General features: G+C 34.5%; 1 protein-coding gene across 1 annotated transcript in view; it reads left to right on the top strand.

The window, feature by feature from the left end:
• RBM27 (RNA binding motif protein 27) overlaps positions 1-19,671 on the top strand; it is a 74,854-nt gene that overhangs the window by 21,101 nt on the left and 34,082 nt on the right. The window contains exons 4-10 of the mRNA XM_044659867.1: positions 3,988-4,106; positions 7,433-7,557; positions 10,404-10,495; positions 11,215-11,408; positions 12,180-12,443; positions 13,352-13,645; positions 14,741-14,875. Of these exons, the coding sequence (XP_044515802.1) occupies positions 3,988-4,106; positions 7,433-7,557; positions 10,404-10,495; positions 11,215-11,408; positions 12,180-12,443; positions 13,352-13,645; positions 14,741-14,875 (1,223 nt within the window). The remainder of the gene's footprint in view (positions 1-3,987; positions 4,107-7,432; positions 7,558-10,403; positions 10,496-11,214; positions 11,409-12,179; positions 12,444-13,351; positions 13,646-14,740; positions 14,876-19,671) is intronic.

The following is a 19,671-nucleotide window of genomic DNA, read 5'->3' as shown; positions in this document are numbered from 1 at the left end:
GTATGGTCAGACCTATTCTTTAAGAAGCTTACTTGGTCAGCTGAATGAAACATGGATTAGAGAAGGGAAAGATTTGAGGTGAGGAGGCCAGTCAGCAGATAATTGTAATAGTCTAGGAGTGAGTTTATTAAGGCCCTGAACCAGGCTGGTGGCAGTGTCAGAGTAGAGGATGGGGTATATGCTTGGCATGACTGAATATAGTGGGGAGAGAGTGAAAGAGAGGGAGGAGTTGAGAAAAATAGGAAGATTGTGAGCTTGGATGGTGGTATCCTCAAAAAGAATAAAGAGGTTCAGGAGAGGTGAGAGTTTGGGGGTGAAAGATATTAAGTTCAATTTTGAACATATTGATTTTAAAATACAGGACATCCAGGTTGAGGTAACCAGTAGGCCTTTGGAGATGTGAAACTAGAGGTCAGCAAATGATTAGGGCTAGATCAGTAATTCCCAAAGTGGGCGCCACCGCCACCTAGTGGGTGCTGCAGAGATCCAGGGGAGCAGTGATGGCCTCAGGTGCATTTGGGGGCGGTGATAGTATGTGACAGGGGGCGCTAAGTAATATTTTTTCTGGAAAGGGGCAGTAGGCCAAAAAAGTTTGGGAACCACTGGGTTCCCAAATAAATGGATTAAGAATCATCTGCGCAGAAATGATAATTGAATTTAACCCATGGGAGCCGATGCAATCACCCAGAGAGATAATATAGAGGGGCAAAAGAGACAAGGACAGATCTTTAAGGAATACCCCAGCGGTCCTGTTACCTAGATGAAGAGTCAATAAAGGAGGGTGAAAAATACAGTAAGGCCTCTGTATATACCAGGGGTCGGCAACCTTTTTGGCCATGAGAGCCATAAACGTCACATTTTTTAAAATGTAATTTCGCGAGAGCCGTACAGCCCTCACAGTGCGCGCTCCTGTAACAGCGCCTGAAAAAAACTGACTTTATGGCTCCAGCAGAAAGAGCCATACATTGGTGACCCCTGGTATATACTGAGGATATGTTCCAAATGGATGGCTGAATCCAGGATGAAAGTGAATACCTGCTGACCCCATATATACGTGCTCTTTCTCTGTGCTCTGTCCCTTGTCTGAGGCTCTCCGAAGCCTCCCACTCTACCCTTCTCCCCCAGAACCCCCAAAAGTGAAAGTGGAAACAGATGTGGGGTAGGGGAAGCCTCTGTTGTCACAATTGAACTTTTGCAAGTGACTTCTATCTTGTGATGCTTTGCAAGATGGACCTCCAACACTTCAGGTTGCTGGTGGATAACTGAAACTGCAGAAAGTGAAATCTTGGATACAGGTGGGGGGGGCCCACTGTAATGGTCAGATATATAGGAGGAAAACCAGGAGAGAACAGTGTCATAAAAGCCTAGAGAGAACAGAATACCAGGGACAAGAGGGTGATCAGCACTGTTGAAGGCTGAATAGAGGACAAAAAGGATGAAGACTGAGAAAAGATGACTGGTAACTGTAGAGGGAACAGTTTTAATTGATTGTTGATGAAATCAGAAGCCAAACTACAGAAATTTAAGAAAGTAAGAGAAATGGTTATCACCAATTATAGATGGTTTTCTCTAGGAGAATCACCATGAAATAGTGGAAGAGTATAGGTGATATTTAGTGAAGACAGTTCAGGCTTGTTTATTTGTTTTTAATTAAATTTAATTAAAGAAATATGGACCCAATTGTAAATAACAAGGGAGAAACTGAAGATTAGTGAGAGAGGAGGAGGAGGCAGGGTAGAGTGTGATGCTTGTAGAGGAGTTAGTCCTCTCCTATGAAATAGGGTTAGAGAAGATAGTGAAGGAAGGCATCTAAGTGATGTGAGATGAGGAAGGAATAAGTGGAACCTTTGGTAAATAGCCTATTTTTCTACCCCTAAAGTATGAAAAGGTTCTCAACTGAGGAAAGGGGAAGGGGGCTTAGGAAGGAGGAGAAGGTTTGGAATGACCTCTAAGGTGAGTACAATTAAGAGAGTATAAAATGATTGCCTAGTTTCAAGAAAGCCCTAGTTGAGATTATGTAACATAAATTTGTAATGGACCCATTCAGCAGTTTCACCATATTCTCCAGCTTTGTTTGGCAGTATATGAAGCTAAGGCAATGGATGAAGTAATAAATGGTTTGAGATTTAGCAAGATATAAATTGGTCATATGATAAGAGGGCAAAGGACTGGAGTGTAGCAGGATTGTAATGGGAAAATAAATTGTTTCACTCTCACTAACCGGAGGTTAGAATACCTGGCTGGATATTTAGGGGGATTCCTAAGTGGATCTACCATTATCTCATCTGTTGGTCTCTCCTTACTATTCTTTTTTTAGGATAGAGTTGAATGGGTTCACAAAAGGAGTCAAGTAAGGGAAGGGGGAGAAGAGTGTAGCTGGGTATAGGGTAACTCACTTTGGAAAGAACTAAGGGATAGAGGGGTTGGAAGTCATGGTGAGGATGAAAACAATTAGGAGTGATACGGCAGAGAGAAAGATGGAATAGTAATGTTCTTTTTTTTTTTTAATTATTATTTTTTTTTATTTTAAGCCCTTAACTTCTGTGTATTGACTTATAGGTGGAAGAGTGGTAAGGGTAGGCAATGGGGGTCAAGTGACTTGCCCAGGGTCACACAGCTGGGAAGTGTCTGAGGCCGGATTTGAACCTAGGACCTCCCATCTCTAGGCCTGGCTCTCAATCCACTGAGCTACCCAGCTGCCCCCTAGTAATGTTCTTTTGATCCCAGTTATTTCTTTTTTACATATGTTTATAAAAGCCTTCCCAAGTCATTTTTAATTCCACATATTCATTATATTACTGCATCATTACGTTTGTGTACTACTATTTTTCATCCATTAGTTGGTGTAGGTACTTTGTTTCTAGTTCTTAGCTATACCAGAAAGAGCTGCTACAAATTTTTGATAGACATATTTGACTTCCCATCTTTGACAGCTCTAGTATATGCCTAGTAGTGAGATCATTGGGTCAGATGGGTTAGTCACTTTTTTTGCATGATTTCAGATTGCTATCCAGAATCATTGAGGCCAATACAGAGCTCTACTACCAATATATTATTCCACACAGCTCTTCCAACAACTGACTTTAATATTTTATTGTCTTTACTAATTTATAGGTGTTCAGTGAAACTTCAAAGTATTTTAATTTCTCTTACTATTAGTGACTTTTGGATCACACTTAAAAAGGCCGCCGTTCTTCTTTGGAGAACTATTTATTCATATATTTTGACCACTTAGGTATTGCAAAATTGCCATTTATTCCCCCCCCCCCCAATTTCTTTCTATAACAGACTCACCTCCTTAGGAGCTTCAGTTTTTCTAAATGAAACAGAAATTTCTTCCTTTTGATCATCATTTCCTTCCTTCCTTCCTTCCTTCCTTCCTTCCTTCCTTTCTTTCTTCCTTCCATCCTTTCTCCTTCCCTCCCTCTCTCTCCTGCTTTTCCTGCCTCTCCCTCTCTGTCTCTCTATCTCTCTCTCCTACCTATTGGCTCAGTTACCTAGGTATCCATGCATCATCCATGTTGCCCTCCTAGCTCTCAAGAGTAATTCTAACTAAATGTTTATCTACAGTGTGTTGGCTTAAAGTTTTTTAAAAAACAAGTTCTATGTGCTATCTTTTTTTCAAGGGCGATTCTTAAGATGTGGTGAAATGGCAAGAAGGAAGGTTGGGATTGAGGATATAGATATTGTAGCAAGAGGCTATCAGGTATCCCTGGTTGGATTACTGATAGGTTTGGGAGCCAGGCCTTTTGGTGATGAAAAGTGCTGACTTCTATTTTAACTGAAATCTTAATTATTTTTTTTAAATTGGCAATGAAAAAATCTTTAAATGAAATGTTTGCGTGCTAGTTTAGACAAATTATTTTCATAAAAAAATTCATTTAATATAGGCTTTCCAAATGAGGGGTGATTTTATACTTGACACCATTGCCTAACGAAAAATTGTTTTTAAATAATTTTGTTGTCTCTTTTTCCTAATTAAATTAGATGTGATGCAGACCCTTCAGCTTTAGCAAACTATGTTGTAGCACTGGTGAAGAAGGACAAACCAGAGAAAGAACTGAAAGCCTTCTGTGCAGATCAACTAGATGTTTTTTTACAAAAAGGTAATTGTTTTATAGTAATCTTTTGACTTAGCCTTTAGAAACATGTAAGCTTAAGCTTTAACACTGAGGTATTGAAAAATTAGGTTTAATGGAAAATAAATTATTTGGGAGTTTAAGATATTATTGGATATATTCACATGTGATAATCCTTTTATTGTCTTTAAAAAGAACTACTTTTCTCTTTTGTGCTTTCTACCCTTCCTATATCAAAACAGTATTGACTTAATGCTTTTTAGCAGCCAGGGAATCTCAACAGAGTGTAGCTAACTCCCCAGGGGATGATTTTACCTAGCTGGGCTGCCACTATGTTTGAGAGAGCTTCTCCCAGATGCCTAGGTGGAGCTGAGAATAGTTTTGTCCTCTTCAGATTGGGGCTCTGGGACATCTAGGGATTAATTGGGATGTTTCCCTCTTTCCCCAAGGCAGGAGCCACACCTGCCTTAAAATCTATTGTCCTTTTGTGTCCAAATGGCTTCTTGAGAATCCCTTAGTCCTCTCAAGAAACATATACCAGACTAGGCTAGGAGTGGGTGCAGCACATACATATTTATTATCAAATTCTTCCAAAATGCTGACATGAATGTACTTTTATGAATTCTCATCATAATTTTTGTGTGGTAGAATATAAAAAGATGAACCATATGAATTACTGACTCATGAAAAATGTTAAAAAACTTTGTGGAGAACATGTTTAAGAAATTTTGTTGGCATAATTATTCAGCAAATTGGAATAATTGATAAAGATTTTTGAAAGGTACCAGTTGATTTGTTTTCTCTCTCAAAGATTCCTTTTTTCTTCTGTTTTTGTTTTATGTTAACACTATTAGCAAGGTTTCCTGGTTTGTTTTTTTTTCCTGTGCTAAACATTTGAGGTGGGTTATAATTATGTGAATTGATGACTGACTTGGGATGATGAAAGAATATTCCCTCCTGTATTATAGAACTTGGAAAGTCATTCTTTGAATAGGATTAAAACAATATGAATAAATACAGCCTCTAGTGAAATTTTATTATTTTAGACCTGTGGGCAGAATAATTGTATGGTAGAATTTTTGAAAGTGTTTTTCTTTTGAACTCCCACTACTTATGTGTTGCTAATTGTCTGACCTGCGGTTATCAATAAATATGAAAATGGTAATACTAAAATGTTTTCAATAATTCCTGAGGTTTTGCTACATGTACATTAATTACACTCTCCTATAATATTGACAAAATGGATTATAGCTTATATTAATTTGTGTGGACTAATATTAGTCAAAAATCTAATTGTCAAAGTTATTGTACAGTCCTTGTGGGTAGAATCTTGTAGGAAAAACACTATATGGATACACAGAAGAGTTTTCCTCATATTTATGATAAAGAGTTCATCTTTAGCAATCAGAAAGCAGCTTATTATAGTTGTAATCATTTTGTGAATTCCATTTTCTAAAATATTAACTTCTGTGATATATATCTATAACAAAAGGACAAAATTACATTAAGTTGGACTTAACTACTTTGGAGTTTGTCCAAATGGAATTGATGGGTAGTTGGTTTTTGTTCTGTCATTGAAAATATTTATTAAGTAGATTATTATTGTAAAGAATATTTCAAGAGAGATATTTTGCCGCCTACTTTAAAAGTGAATATATTATTTTTGAAGCATCTTTTATTTTATAAAATGATATATAGTAATTGTAATAAAATCATAGGCTTTGGTATACTAATGAGGAATAAATCTTATCTTCATTTGAGAAAGACCTACTAGGCAGAATTAATTGAAAAAATAACAGTCATTATAGTCAATAAACATAAATAGGCTACCATGTATCAGACACTGTACCAAACTCTGGGGATATAAATGAAAAGTAAGACAGCTCCTCCCCTCAAAGAGCTTACAGTTTAATAGGGAAGAAAGCACAAAAAGGGAACCTAAAAGTGGAGAGAGAAGAGTCTAGTCAGAGCAGCAGAAAGTACTGATGAGATGTGAGTACCCAAGACTCAGTCTTGAAACACAATGAGATTTCTCAGGGATGAATTTCCTGAGGAAAAAAGGCATGATAGAGAGTTCCAAAGAAATCAGTTGATTAAATATTCATTAGTTCAGGCTTTTCAATAAATTCTGACTAGTATTTCCCACAGGTAAAAATAACTTTTTAACAAAGCTTTTAGAAAATAGAATGGATGACCCTTTGTAGAAGTGAATTTACAGATTCTTCTGTTCGGAAGAAGATAGGACATTAGAAGTAATTTAGTCCAGGAATTCTTAATGTAATATATATCAACATAATGTAATATATGTCATATATTACATAATGCATATTATTCACATACATACCTATATAGATATGTATATATTTATAGGAAGACAACTATATTTTAATGAAATTGATCTTTGTAATCCTTTGTAGTTTATGTATTTACAAACATTATTCTGAGAATGTGTCCATAGCCTTCACCAGATTGTCAAAGATATCCATGACATGAAAAGGGTTAAGAGCCCCTGAATCTAATCCCACACCTCTGTTATTTTAGAGATGAGGAAATATAGGCCCAATGAAGTTGAATAACTTTGCCCTTGGCTGAACAAATAACAAGAGGCAGAAAACCCCCTCCCCCATTTGTTTTGACTCCAACTTCAGCACTCTTTCCACTGCACCATTCTGCCTCTTAGAAGTGTTTAATCAGAAGCCTGATACTTATCAAGTATACTGTAGAAAAGATTCTTTGCTGGAATAAGGCTAACCGGATGACTCCTAAGATCTCTTTCAAAAAAATTTTTAACCCTTACTTTCTATCTTAGAATCAGTACTATGTGTTGGTTCCAAGACAGAAGAGTGTTAAGGGCTAGGCAGAGGGGGTTAAGTGACTTGTCCAGGGTCACAAAGCTAGGAAAGATTTGAATCAAGGACCTCCATATCTGAGCCTTGGCTCTCTAGCCACTGAGCCACCTAGCTGCACACCTCCCCCTTTTAATCTCTCTCTCTCTTTTTTTTTTCCCTTAAAAACCCTTACCTTCTGTCTTGGAGTCAATATTGTGTATTGACTCCAAGGCAGAAGAGTGGTAAGAGATAGGCAATGGGGGTCAAGTGACTTGTCCAGGGTCACACAGCTGGGAAGTGTCTGAGGCCAGATTTGAACCTAGGACCTCCTGTCTCTAGGCCTGGTTCTCAATCCACTGGGCTACCCAGCTGTCCCCTCCCCCTTTTAATCTTAAAGAGATTTAGAGAATCTCTTCTAGTTTAGATTTTTAAAGCTGCTCAGTCTTTTAAAGAAACAGATATTCTCTTCATTATCCTGATATTTAATGGTCCTGATTTGAAAATCATGTGCTATATTTTTCTTAGAAACTTCAGGTTTTGTGGATAAACTCTTTGAAAGTCTCTATACCAAGAACTACCTTCCTCCATTGGAACCAGCCAAACCAGAGCCAAAACCTACAGTTCAGGAAAAAGAGGAAGTCAGAGAGGAGGTAATAAAAAGTTGCTGTTTATTTGCTATTGTCAGAATTGGGGAGAGGGATCTTTCTTGATGTGTGACATGACTCCTTCCTACTTGTAAGCTATTATCCTTTTGGAATTGTCTAATCATGCCAGAAACTTCGGGTGGTCTCTTAGTTCTTGACTTCAAAGAATTACAAGTATTTTAGAGATGGCATTCAGAATGTAATGAAATAACTAGAATGCATAGAGTTCAGTGGAGTTGATGGGATGAGAAATGTTTTATTTGTGTTAAGTTATAAGAAAATTTCTTTCATTAGTCTTTTCTCTCTTTTTTTGTCTTAACTATCCCAAGACAGAAGGGCAAGAGCTAGACCAATGGGGTTAAGTGATTTGCCCCTAGTCACACAGCTAGGAAGTATTTGAGGTCAGATTTGAATCCATGTCCTCTCCCTTCCAGGCCTGGTTCTCAGTCTACTGAACCATCAAGGTCTTGAAGTAAGATATCTAGTGAGCCCTCAAAATATAGTTCTTAAAATTTATAGTAAATTCTAAATACTAAGAGAAAAATAATTTGTTTTTCTTTTCAACTATGAATCTCTTTAAAGTACAAATATAGAATCGTGTTAATAGTTTTTTACAGTGTAGAGATGCAGAAATAAGGTCATAGATGCTGCCCTTTTGGTCTAGCAGAAAAAGGAATTAGAATAGAGTACATTTTTGTAGCCATTTATTTATGTACAGATAAAATTTCCTTCCTCTTTCCTTTCTTTCTCTTGAATTTTATTCCTTCTGGATACCCAGTTTAATTTTACTTGGTGTGCCATTTTTTTTTTTTTTTGCAACTATATTTAGTTATGGTCAAATGATACATTTATCTTGCTGTCTTTTCTTCTCAGTGCCATCTACCTATGTGTATAATCTCTTTAAAGAGAAATCTTAAATATTTCTTCAAATGAAAAAAATGTACACTTTTTGCCCCAGGTACTTCAGAGTACCTAATTTTAATGCCCTAGGTTTAAATCTTTTAAATTGTTTATTATTTCTTATACTATATTCCCTCTGCTCTTAATAGTTGAAAGTAAATAGTTTAATCATTAAAGAGTAGATTCAAATATAAGAAAAATATGTTCACCTTGAATTTTAAAAGCTTAATCATTAAGAAGTGTACCTACTGTCCTAGCTGTGTGACCCTAGGCAAATCATTTAACTTCATCTGCCTATCCCTTACCTCTCTTTGGCCTTGGAACTGATACTTAGCATCAATTCTAAGACAGAAGGTAAAGGTTCTAAAAAAAATACCTACTTTGCTTTTATTTTTCAGAATTACAATTTTGTAGAAAGATAATGGTAGCTCCTAATAATGTCACCAAAGCAGGCTTTATAGTGTTTCAATTTGTCTCAAAGATTTTATAAGTAATTTTAACTCATAGTAATAATATACCTAAATGATAGGTCACATATAACAGTCTTATTTCAACTGGAGCACACAAAAATCCTTTAATTGATACTTTTTTACTGAGAAGGTTAAATCTGGCTTCTAGCTTTTATTTCCTGGTTGCTGACTTCACTAGTGATGTCATTTGTCCTCATATCAGTCATAAGGGGAACTAGATGAGAGGCTGAATTGACCAGTATAGTTCATTCTAATACTAGAAAAACAATTCTATACCTAAACGCATTGTGATGATCTTTGATGGCAGCACATTTTGTCTAGCTTTTGAAAATTGAGCATAACGCTGTTCTGCTTTATAATCAGCTTATCATGAGCCATGTTTTCACTGTGGTCAGAATGAGTTTATAAACACAGGCAAAACCTTCCAGATAATCTTTGAAATATATAATTTTTAATATTATCATTTGTTAAACAGAATCTTAGCTAAAACATAACTTGGAACAGCTTGGAGAGAGAATCATCTTCAGGAAGAAGGCGGTCAAGGAATTTCTTTGATCCTTCTAGAAAAGATGGTTCATGCATACATTTATAAATGTTAAAGTATAATATGTTATATTGTTACATACTGTATTATACCATAGTATACTATGTATAATATTAAGATGGACAGCTTCTTATTGGGGAACAGCAACAATGTTGTACCACTGCTCTAAGATTTTAAATAAACTTCTTATTTTAAGTTTTAGTACCAAGTTTGCAGAATTTACATGTAATAGTACTTAGTCCTAGTCATTAAATGATAAAATTACTTAGTCATTTGTTCCATATGACTTCCTTTCTGGAGAAAAAAAAATAAAAAAATTTGTTCATTTATGATGAGAACCTCTCTCTTCCACATCCTTTAGAAATGCTTTATTTGCCCGAAAATGGAGAGTAACAAAATTTTCTTTCTGTCAACATAGTTTGTTTCAATGTAATGGAAAATCATTATTCATGCCTAATATGGAAGTATGTTCCCAAGGAGGTAGAGGAGAGGAAGACAGGAAGAGAAATTGGAACGCAAAATTATATGAAAGGAATCCTAAAAATTGTTTTTATATGTAATTGGAAAAATAAGATTTAAAAATTGAAAACCCCCAAATAATTATTAATTCCTAAATTGGATATTGTGTTGCACCAATTCTTCATTTAGTTTTTGGGTAGAGGAAAAGATACTAAATTGTGGCAGAAATAAAATAAAATGTTGGGTTACTAGTAGTTTGTGGCATTTCAATTTATAGAATTCATTGTCTACTCTTATTCTATATGATTGTTCTAAAATTCATCTAGAATGCCCATTTAAAAAAGTAATATACCCTCTATACAAATATTTCTGTAAGAATATTTTTGCTTTACTCTGGTGCCTATTTTTTGTGGTGATTTGTCATTAGAAATTTGTTCAATTAATGTGTTCGTGTTTCTAATGTATATATTTCAATATAGATATTTCATGAGTCAGCAGAGGAAGAACGAGAGGTCAGAAAAAAGAAATATCCCAGTCCCCAAAAAACCCGTTCAGAGTCTAGTGAGCGAAGGTTTGTATTTCTCTTATTAAGGAAACATTGATAATGGTCTCCCTACCCCATCCGCCTCCTGCACTGTCTTCTGAAGATCTTAAAAATTTGAACATAAAATTTGACTTCATTCTTTAATGCTCCTCAAAAAGAAAAAAACAATCTCCTCTTTCTTCGCTGTTTTTGCTGCCTCTGCCATTTTTGCTTTCTGTTCCTTTTGCTAGTAACTACCATTGCATGTTTACCCCAAGGCCCCAGAGGTGGAGCAGTTAGTCTCCTTTGAGAGTACAGTGAAATGTTCCATTTGTTTTGGGAAGCCAATGATTAGAATTAATCATAGCTTTCTTTATTATTAGGTATTATTAGTTTTCTTCACCAAATAATTTTTAACTGAAAATCATTGGCTCTATAGGGAAAATGTATAGTTTCTATTCTTCATTTTCTTACTCTGTTTTGCCCTTCTTCCCATATCTGTCGGTTTTCCTCACCCCTCCTGATATTTTGGATTCATCTCACCTTATTCTTTCTCCCCACCCAGGAAGATTAAAGTAGTGGTGTTTTTCCTTGTTTTCCCACCTTTCTATAATGGATTGGTAGAACTAGGAGGTGGTCTAAAAGCTCCTTCTAGAAGAGTCCAGAAGTTATGAATTTTGATACAAGGAGAGTAGTTCATAATTTAGACTTGTTTATAGACTTGGTTTCTGTGGCCAATATATGGCTTATATATCTTTATATTATAGGACACGTGAGAAAAAAAGAGAAGATGGCAAGTGGAGGGAATATGACAGGTACTATGAGAGAAATGAATTGTACCGTGATAAGTATGACTGGAGAAGAGGCAGGAGTAAAAGCCGTAGTAAAAGCAGAGGATTGAGTCGTAGTCGGAGCCGAAGTAGGGGAAGAAGCAAAGACCGAGATCCAAATAGAAATGTTGGTAAGTGAATTATATTTTTTACCTAATAATAATTCTCTGATTATTCTTTTTGTCATAAAGAATGTAAAAATTAGATGCATTTTTACTATGATTGCACAATATGAAGCTAGAATTTTCTCAGAAATAAATATTGTTGACATGGGGTAAGAGCAATTATAGATCTGCTCTGTGGCATTCCATAGTTTTAAGGGAATTTAACCCAAATGAAATTTTCTTCATTACATATATTCTGGTATAGATCTAGACTACATTATTTTATACAAAGGTAGTGGTATAAATGTCTTGGTTTATATATGCTTTCCTCTTTTGAAGGATTAGGAGAGGAGTAAGAGTACTAACCTTTTATGTATTTGATTGCCATATGACTATATAGTTAACATTTTTAAAAAGAATAACTATCACAGACAACTGAGTGAATCATTAGTTTTCTGGAATTTCAATTCTGTAAATACCTATTATAAAATTTGTTACTTAACTTAGTCTACAATTGACTTTTAAAAAATGAGGCACATTGATGTTGATCTCATATTTGATCTCTGTAAAGGAAAAGTATTTATTTGTCAAGATATAATCAATAATATAACCAGTTCTTGCTAATTTTATTTGATTGATTTTTAGGGAAAAGTTAATAATGAAGGTAGTTTGAAATATGGTAGAATTGATGGATTGCAATGCCATTTTTTTTTTTGCTACTATTAAACAGAGTTGAATGACATTCACTGTCAAGTGTATCACTGATGGATTTGTTTTTTTGTTGTTTTTTCTCTAAAGCAGAACACAGGGAAAGATCAAAGTTCAAGAGTGAAAGGAATGATTTGGATAGTTCTTATGTGCCAGCGTCTGCACCACCTACTAACTCTTCTGACCAGTATTCCTGTGGGGCTCAGTCTATTCCCAGCACTGTTACCGTGATTGCACCTGCTCACCACCCTGAGAACACAACTGAGAGCTGGTCTAATTACTATAACAATCATAGCTCTTCCAATTCTTTTGGTAGAAACCCACCACCAAAGAGGCGATGCAGAGATTATGACGGTAAAATTGCCTCTTTGTGTATATAAGCAAAGCAAATATAAAGCAAATGTTGCCCCAATTATATAACTTCTAATTATACTCCAGTGTTTGTTTTGCTTGGAAAGTAACAAAAGCCTTTTTTTTAAAACAGATTCTTGATTACTTATTGCATTTAATTATTTTGGCATGACTTTAAAAACATTATATAATTAAGCTTGTTGGAAACTCTTCTCACAGGCCTTTTTTGTTTCTTTATCTAAAATCCCTCTCCATTATATTTGTAAACTGCCAAAGATTATAAGATCCAGAAGAGATAATCAACTCCTTCCCGTTATACATTATAGAATACATTTTACCCCAGAGTGGGGGATTTTCTGTGTTCTATTTTAGTACTGGGAGTTTAAAGCACTCTGTTTTTTTTTTTTTTCTTTTATAATTTTTTTCTTGAATTTCTACTCAGAGTAGTTTTACCTAGACATCAAGTTTTAGAGTTTAATGGGAATGGGAATCAACACATTACACATTAGTATAATAAAAAGTTATTGGAAATAAGGTAGCCAGTTCAAGTTTCTCCTTTTTTTCTCTGTTTCTCCTATAACTTGATTGCTAATTGTTTTATTGAAATATCTCCCAACTTTTATTAGGATCATTCATATTGAACTTCTAGTCAAGGATTTGATAATCTACCTCAGATTCTGTTGTTTTATATATAATCTTTGGCAGTTGACAAATGGATAAATGTGTTAATTTCTGAATATTCAAAATAAAGAATTCCACCTTGCCCTTTAACTTAAGAATATCATAGTAATTAGTAAAACTTTGTGCCCTTTGGAGCAGGGACCTATGTGATTCAAATGTTAATTTACTTACTTGAAAAGTATATTATGGATTAAAAATAACCGATAATGTAATTCTCTCCTTTTTTTTAGAAAGAGGATTTTGTGTACTTGGTGACCTTTGTCAATTTGATCATGGGAATGATCCTTTAGTAGTTGATGAAGTTGCTTTACCAAGCATGATCCCTTTCCCACCTCCACCTCCTGGACTTCCTCCTCCACCACCACCTGGTATCTTAATGCCTCCAATGCCAGGGCCAGGGCCAGGGCCAGGCCCTGGACCAGGACCAGGACCAGGACCAGGACCAGGACCTGGCCACAATATGAGACTTCCAGTTCCACAGGGACATGGTCAGCCTCCACCTTCAGTTGTGCTTCCAGTACCAAGTGAGTTTCTTTATTTCTGTTTTCTATTTTCAAACTTTCTTAAAAAAAAAGTTTTCTTCATGAGAGTCTAGTTACATTTACTCAATTTCACTAGAATTAAGCTATTTAAAAACCAATTTGAAAAAGAAAATTTCCATAGAATTGAAATTGCTTACATCCCCATAATTAGATCATTTCCCTTTTCTCCCTCATTCCCTCATTGCATAGCCACTATTTGTAGTGTTTCCAGTGTAATTGAGTTAAAGTTTTAACAACAAATTGTCCTGACATCAAATGTATAACTATAATTGACTTTAAAATTGAAAATATTTTAATGTCTTAAAGCATTTAAAAATTAATGGTTAACGGGGCAGCTGGGTAGCTCAGTGGATGAGAGCCAGGCCTAGAGATGGGAGGTCCTAGGTTCAAATCTGGTCTCAGACACTTCCCAGCTGTGTGACCCTGGGCAAGTCACTTGACCCCCATTGCCTACCCTTACCACTCTTCTGCCTTGGAGCCAATACACGGTATTGACTCCAAGACGGAAGGTAAGGGTTTAAAAAAAAATTAATGGTTAAAAAGTTCTAAGTTATTTAATTTGATGCAATTGAATTAATTTAAACTAAGACAGTTACTTTTTGAGCACACTTAAAGTTGGTGCTAAAAATTTGTAATTTTGGAATCTTTCATAGTTAAGTTTGGAGAGAAATTTTGATTTAGTTGTTGGGCAGAGCTTTATTGCTACTGTTTTATATTGTAATTGTGAGTTTCTAGCTCTCAACAGGTATGCTTTCCTGATAAAGAGATTTTTTTTTTGAAAATAGAAATTTGACAATAAAAAATTTAATCCTAATGGGATGGGAGGGGGGAGAGAAGTAGGAATATATCTGGTTTATAATTTAAATTTTATAAAGATTGCCATTTTTAATTGAGTATGGAAAGAGCAGGCTTTAGTGTATACGCATATATAATATACATGGAGTCCATTCAAAATGTGGTGTTTAAAGGTAAGTCTCTGAAACAGGAATTTCACTAATACAAATTAGTGTTGTATGCTGAATAGTTTTTGATATTCTGAAACTACTGTGCATCTATATTTTGTGGTGTCTTTTATAGGACCACCTATAACACAGTCAAATTTGATAAATAACCGTGACCAGCCTGGAACAAGTGCAGTGCCCAATCTTGCACCAGTGGGAGCAAGACTACCTCCTCCTTTACCCCAGAATCTCCTTTATACAGTATCAGAACGTAAGCAAATATCTTTTAACCTATGGCATGTAGAGGTATACAAGCCAAATGTTTCCAAATCAGCATTACTTTTTGTTACTACTATGCTTAATTTTAACTTCAGTAAACAGGTTTGTCTTTCCAAAATATTTTTTTAAAATTGTACCCTCTGGTTACTTTGTATAATCATATTATGCTTTGATTTTGTATGGCTTTCTGCATTTCTTATGCTAGACATGAAATATTTCCTGTTGCAAAGAAATCCTTCTGATTTAATTAAATAGCATTCTCTGAAGGAACTTCATTGAAGTAGCCTCTGTCTAACAGAATCCTTTTCTGCCTCAGCTCCCAATAGATTACCTTAGTATGTCCTTAAACAGCTCTGGAAGTGACAGTCATAATTTAAATTTGTCTAAATTGCATGCTAAACTAAAGTTGTGTAGTGTCAATATTAGATGGAATTCTTAGCCTACAATTTATTTTTACATTTATGTTTAACCATAAAATTAATACATTTTCTTTCTTTTCATTTTTGGTGTATGAGTATTTGAATTTTTTTCTAAGGTATTTTTTTATATTGCTGTTTTCAGAAACATAAAAGCACCAACATAGATGGCAAAATATATGTCAATTATGATTAAGTAGAACATAAGTGAGATAGAGGAAATGATCATTTCAGAAGACTAGCTGGTTAGTTTGAGGATACATCATCCCTTATATAACTTGGCATGTCATAAAGTTTTTTTACCTTATTGAAATATTTCCATAAATATGTCTTTTCTGTTTTCTCAAATTGAGCATACCCCAAATCAGTTTTGTTGCTTTTCTCTAAACTAGTTTATGACTCTTATTTCCATGAATGGTATCATTTCTCCCAGCTACTGAGAATCAAAACTTTGTAGTTGTCTGATTCTTCTCGCTCTCTTTATTTTCTGTACTACTGCAGTTAAGACCCACATCACCTCACACTTGGATTATTGCAATATCTTTTAGCTAGCCTTAATGACTGTAGGCTTCCTTCCTCTAATGCATACCAAATACTACCATAGGAATTTTCTGAAAGTCATTTCACCTTGTTATTCCCCTGCTCAGAAACTTGTAATGGTCCTCTTGTTCAGATATTAACTCCTGGGTCCAATTCAAATCTAAAAGAATTTTTTTAGTTTTATACTTCTTCCATAATGAGATCAAACCTTTAACCAAACAAGTACCATCATGTTAATTAGGTTAGTCTCCTCAGTATTTCAGGAAAATACTTATTTATTCTTGAGGATTTTTTTTTTTTTTTTTTTTTTTTTTTGCTTCATGGCATTGCCCCAAGCTTGGTTTTCTTTTCACCTATCCCCTCTGCCTATCTAAATCTTCTCTGTCCTTCAAGATGAAGCCCAAATTACATCTTGTGAGAACCTCATTGTTTTTCCTCCCTTCTGCACTCATACAGAATTAAAAACCTGCATCACACATTTATATACTTAATTCTATATTATGCTGTTCTCTATTTAACAGATTCAGATCTTGCTTTCCCAAACAGATAGCTAGATCCTTTGGGATACGAATTATAATTTATACTTTCTGCTTCTCAGTTACTAGCACAGTGCTGAGTGCGCAGTATAGATGAATTGTTTTTTCCATAAATCAAAAAATAATGTACTGAAACCTAGTGATACATTTTAAGCAAGAGTTTATCCAGGCTCATCTTCACCTCTGTATCCATAGTTTAGTTGGTTCTTTTCAGAGTTTCATTTATATAATTTTGTGATATGTGTTGAATTTGCTACTGTGATTATTTTTTAATTCTTTCTTTATGTCTTTGGAATTGTGACTATAAAAAACACAAGTCTATTTCAAAGAGAATTCATTTGCAGTTTAACTTGAAATTAATTATTTTTTAGAAAACTATCATTCTTTAGAGAACTAAACATTATATAGTTTTAACTATTTTATATAGTCTTTTTTAAAAAACTGTAACTATTATACTCCTTTCAATGTCATAAATTTATATGTTCTCTAATGCACTGTTGTGAAAGTGTTTAGAAAGTGGATGATGGAAGGAGTAGCTATGGGCGCAGTGGATAAAGTGCTGGGGCTACAGTCAAGAGGACCTGGGTTCAAATCTTGCCTCAGACATGTCCTAGCTTTGTGACCTTGGGCAAGTCACTTAACCTCTATTGTCTAGCACTTGCCCTTCTGTCCTAGACTTGTTACTAAAGACAGAACATAAGGTTTAAAAAAAGAAAGTGAATGATATTTCAGCCAAGGTCTGTAAGAAGACAATCTTACTTTGTTTCTCAAGGGAGTATTTTTGAAGGGCAGTAGTAGTAGGTTAAAAGCTGAACATTTTGTAATCACCAAATATTGATATTTTAAAGGAGATGTGAATAGACAGAATGGGAATATTATAAATTCTCGTGATAAAAATTTCTTGCAGCTCTATTTCTAATTTACATTTTTTTTATGAGATTCTCCTCCTTTCTCCCATTTTTTCCAAACCTATGGAGAAAATCAAAGCTTAGAGTTTTTGTAGAATTTGTCATAAACTTGGGTAACATAAGATTTTTCTGTTCTATAGGGGGAAAATTCTTAAGAATCCTGCTCTGAAGCCATTCTCCTTTCATACTACCCAGCTACTGAGTTTAATTTAGCACTTGTGTTTCTGAATACCTTTCAGGTAGTCAAATGAGATAATATTTGTAAAGTGCTTAGCACAGTGCCTGGCAAATAATAGGTGCTATGTAAATGTTAGCTATTATTATTGTTAGTCTGAATCTTTACAATTACCTATATGATCCACCTTCGGATAATTTAAAAAACAAAAAAAATTATTCCTTTCCTTGAAGAAAGACCCTTAATACCTAATTCAGGCTGCAGGAATGTATCACCTTTCTTCAAAAGGAAAATAATCAAGCATTTAAAAAAAATTATACTTCTTCCAAACTGCTTGTGTTAATAGTAGTTGGCAGTCAGATGGGCATAATTTTGAAGTACTATTGCTTAAATTAAATGACCACTGAATATTTTATTATGTTCTTCAGAAGCCTTGTGTCATAAGTATCAGAAACGTCATTGATATATTCATAGTCTATTTTACATAACACTAGTGACAGTAATACCATATCTCAGAAAATGATCTACCTATTTCAGTTTTAATAAAGTTTTCTATTATATTTTTTCAGTTTTTAAGTCATATATATAGAGATGAGGTCACTAATATAGCTTATGATACTTCTACATTTTAGCCTGGCCACTTGTGCATACATTCTTGATTTTCTGATTTTGTGAGAAAGATGTAATAGAAATAATATCTATTTGGCAAGCCCTGCCAAACTTGTAACTTTTCTAACAAATTGCCCTGTGCAGTAATAGACTTTGAGCTTCTTGGAGAATAATTCTCATGTCAAAAAAGTTGCCAGTGACTAGCTGAAGTCACTTACCTATATTGTCATCTTCTGGAAGATCATCATCAGAACACTTTTCAACAAGAAAGTTACCAACTGTTTTTAAGCCTTTGAGAAACTATATCTGTTAGTTTCTCAGAAATTTCTTCTAATCTTGCAAAATATTATATTTGATTTCTTAAATGTTAAATCTTGATGTGTCAGGAAAATGATGTGTACAATCTTGACATACCCTCTAATCATCAACAGATTGTTTCCTCCCCTTGAAATTTTGTCTTGCATGGGATGTAGCATTCTTTGACACAAAGATACTCATTCACCTGAAGAGTTAATGTTATTAACTGTCTGAATGCTTTTAATAGTGGAGCCAAGCCAATTCTCTGAAGACAATGGCATTTTATCTAAATCATGTTTAGGAAAAAACAATAGTAGGAAAATAACCCAAAGTGGATGCAATTTGTCTGTGCTTATTCATACTGTCTATAGTTCAAATTATATTGAAAGAAGATTAGTAGTAGTTGCCAAAATTGTTATTTGAACTCAAATATCTTAAGAACTGTTTAGTTTGAGATTTTCCTCTATGCTGACTATGAGCAAGTTAATCTCATTTTCAAATACCTGGCCTCCTTTCAGTATTTTTACATTAAACTGCAAGGCTTTGTTTTGTTTAAAGAGATAATGAGATTTCAATTAAAAGTAGTCTTATCTATTTAAATTATGTTTCTGATAGTCTAATATTAAAATCTTGATAACTGGCCTTTGAGTTATCTGTAGAGAATCTTTGTGTTGTTCTTGCCTTTAAAAGAGCTATACTTAGCATATTTTTAGATTCTCGCCTCAAAATCAATTCTTAGGTGCACCATTTGGTGATATACTTTTTTCCAGGCTTGTTTTTAGCCTGTTGTCTTTTTTTTTTTTTTATGGTAGAGGCCTAATAGCAAGACTTTTTCAAATGAAAAATAGTAAGCTATGCTTATAAGCATCAACGATTCTTACCATATGATTGGAGATTCTTTTTCACTATTTAAGCATACTTTTCCACTGATATCTTATGCAGATTTTGGAAATCATAGTGTTAAAAGCCCAAAATTAAGGAGGTTTAGCTGCTTTATATTGTCTTGTTACAATATAACTATTTTACTCACTTTTCTGAAGTTTCATAGCATTGTAAATTTAGAACTAAGGAGAGACAAGTTTGTACAGAAAGAAAAATGTGGTGCATTATAGTAGATCTACATTCCCCCTATTTCAACTGGAATTGAAGAGGTTGATTTTCATCAGCAGGGTTTATTTGGAATTTTAAAACTTCTCTGTAAATTTATCCCAAGTTAAGAAAAATAAATGTAGTCAGTGAATAGATAGGGATTCCTCTACATCTTTCTTCACCTTGTTCTATCCTGTGTTAAATAGTGAGTGACTGTG

Source organism: Gracilinanus agilis, chromosome 2, assembly GCF_016433145.1.
Source record: "Gracilinanus agilis isolate LMUSP501 chromosome 2, AgileGrace, whole genome shotgun sequence".
NCBI lineage: Eukaryota > Metazoa > Chordata > Mammalia > Didelphimorphia > Didelphidae > Gracilinanus > Gracilinanus agilis.
The sequence above is the reverse complement of the archived record's forward strand: the minus strand, read 5'-3'. Positions and strand labels throughout refer to the sequence as shown.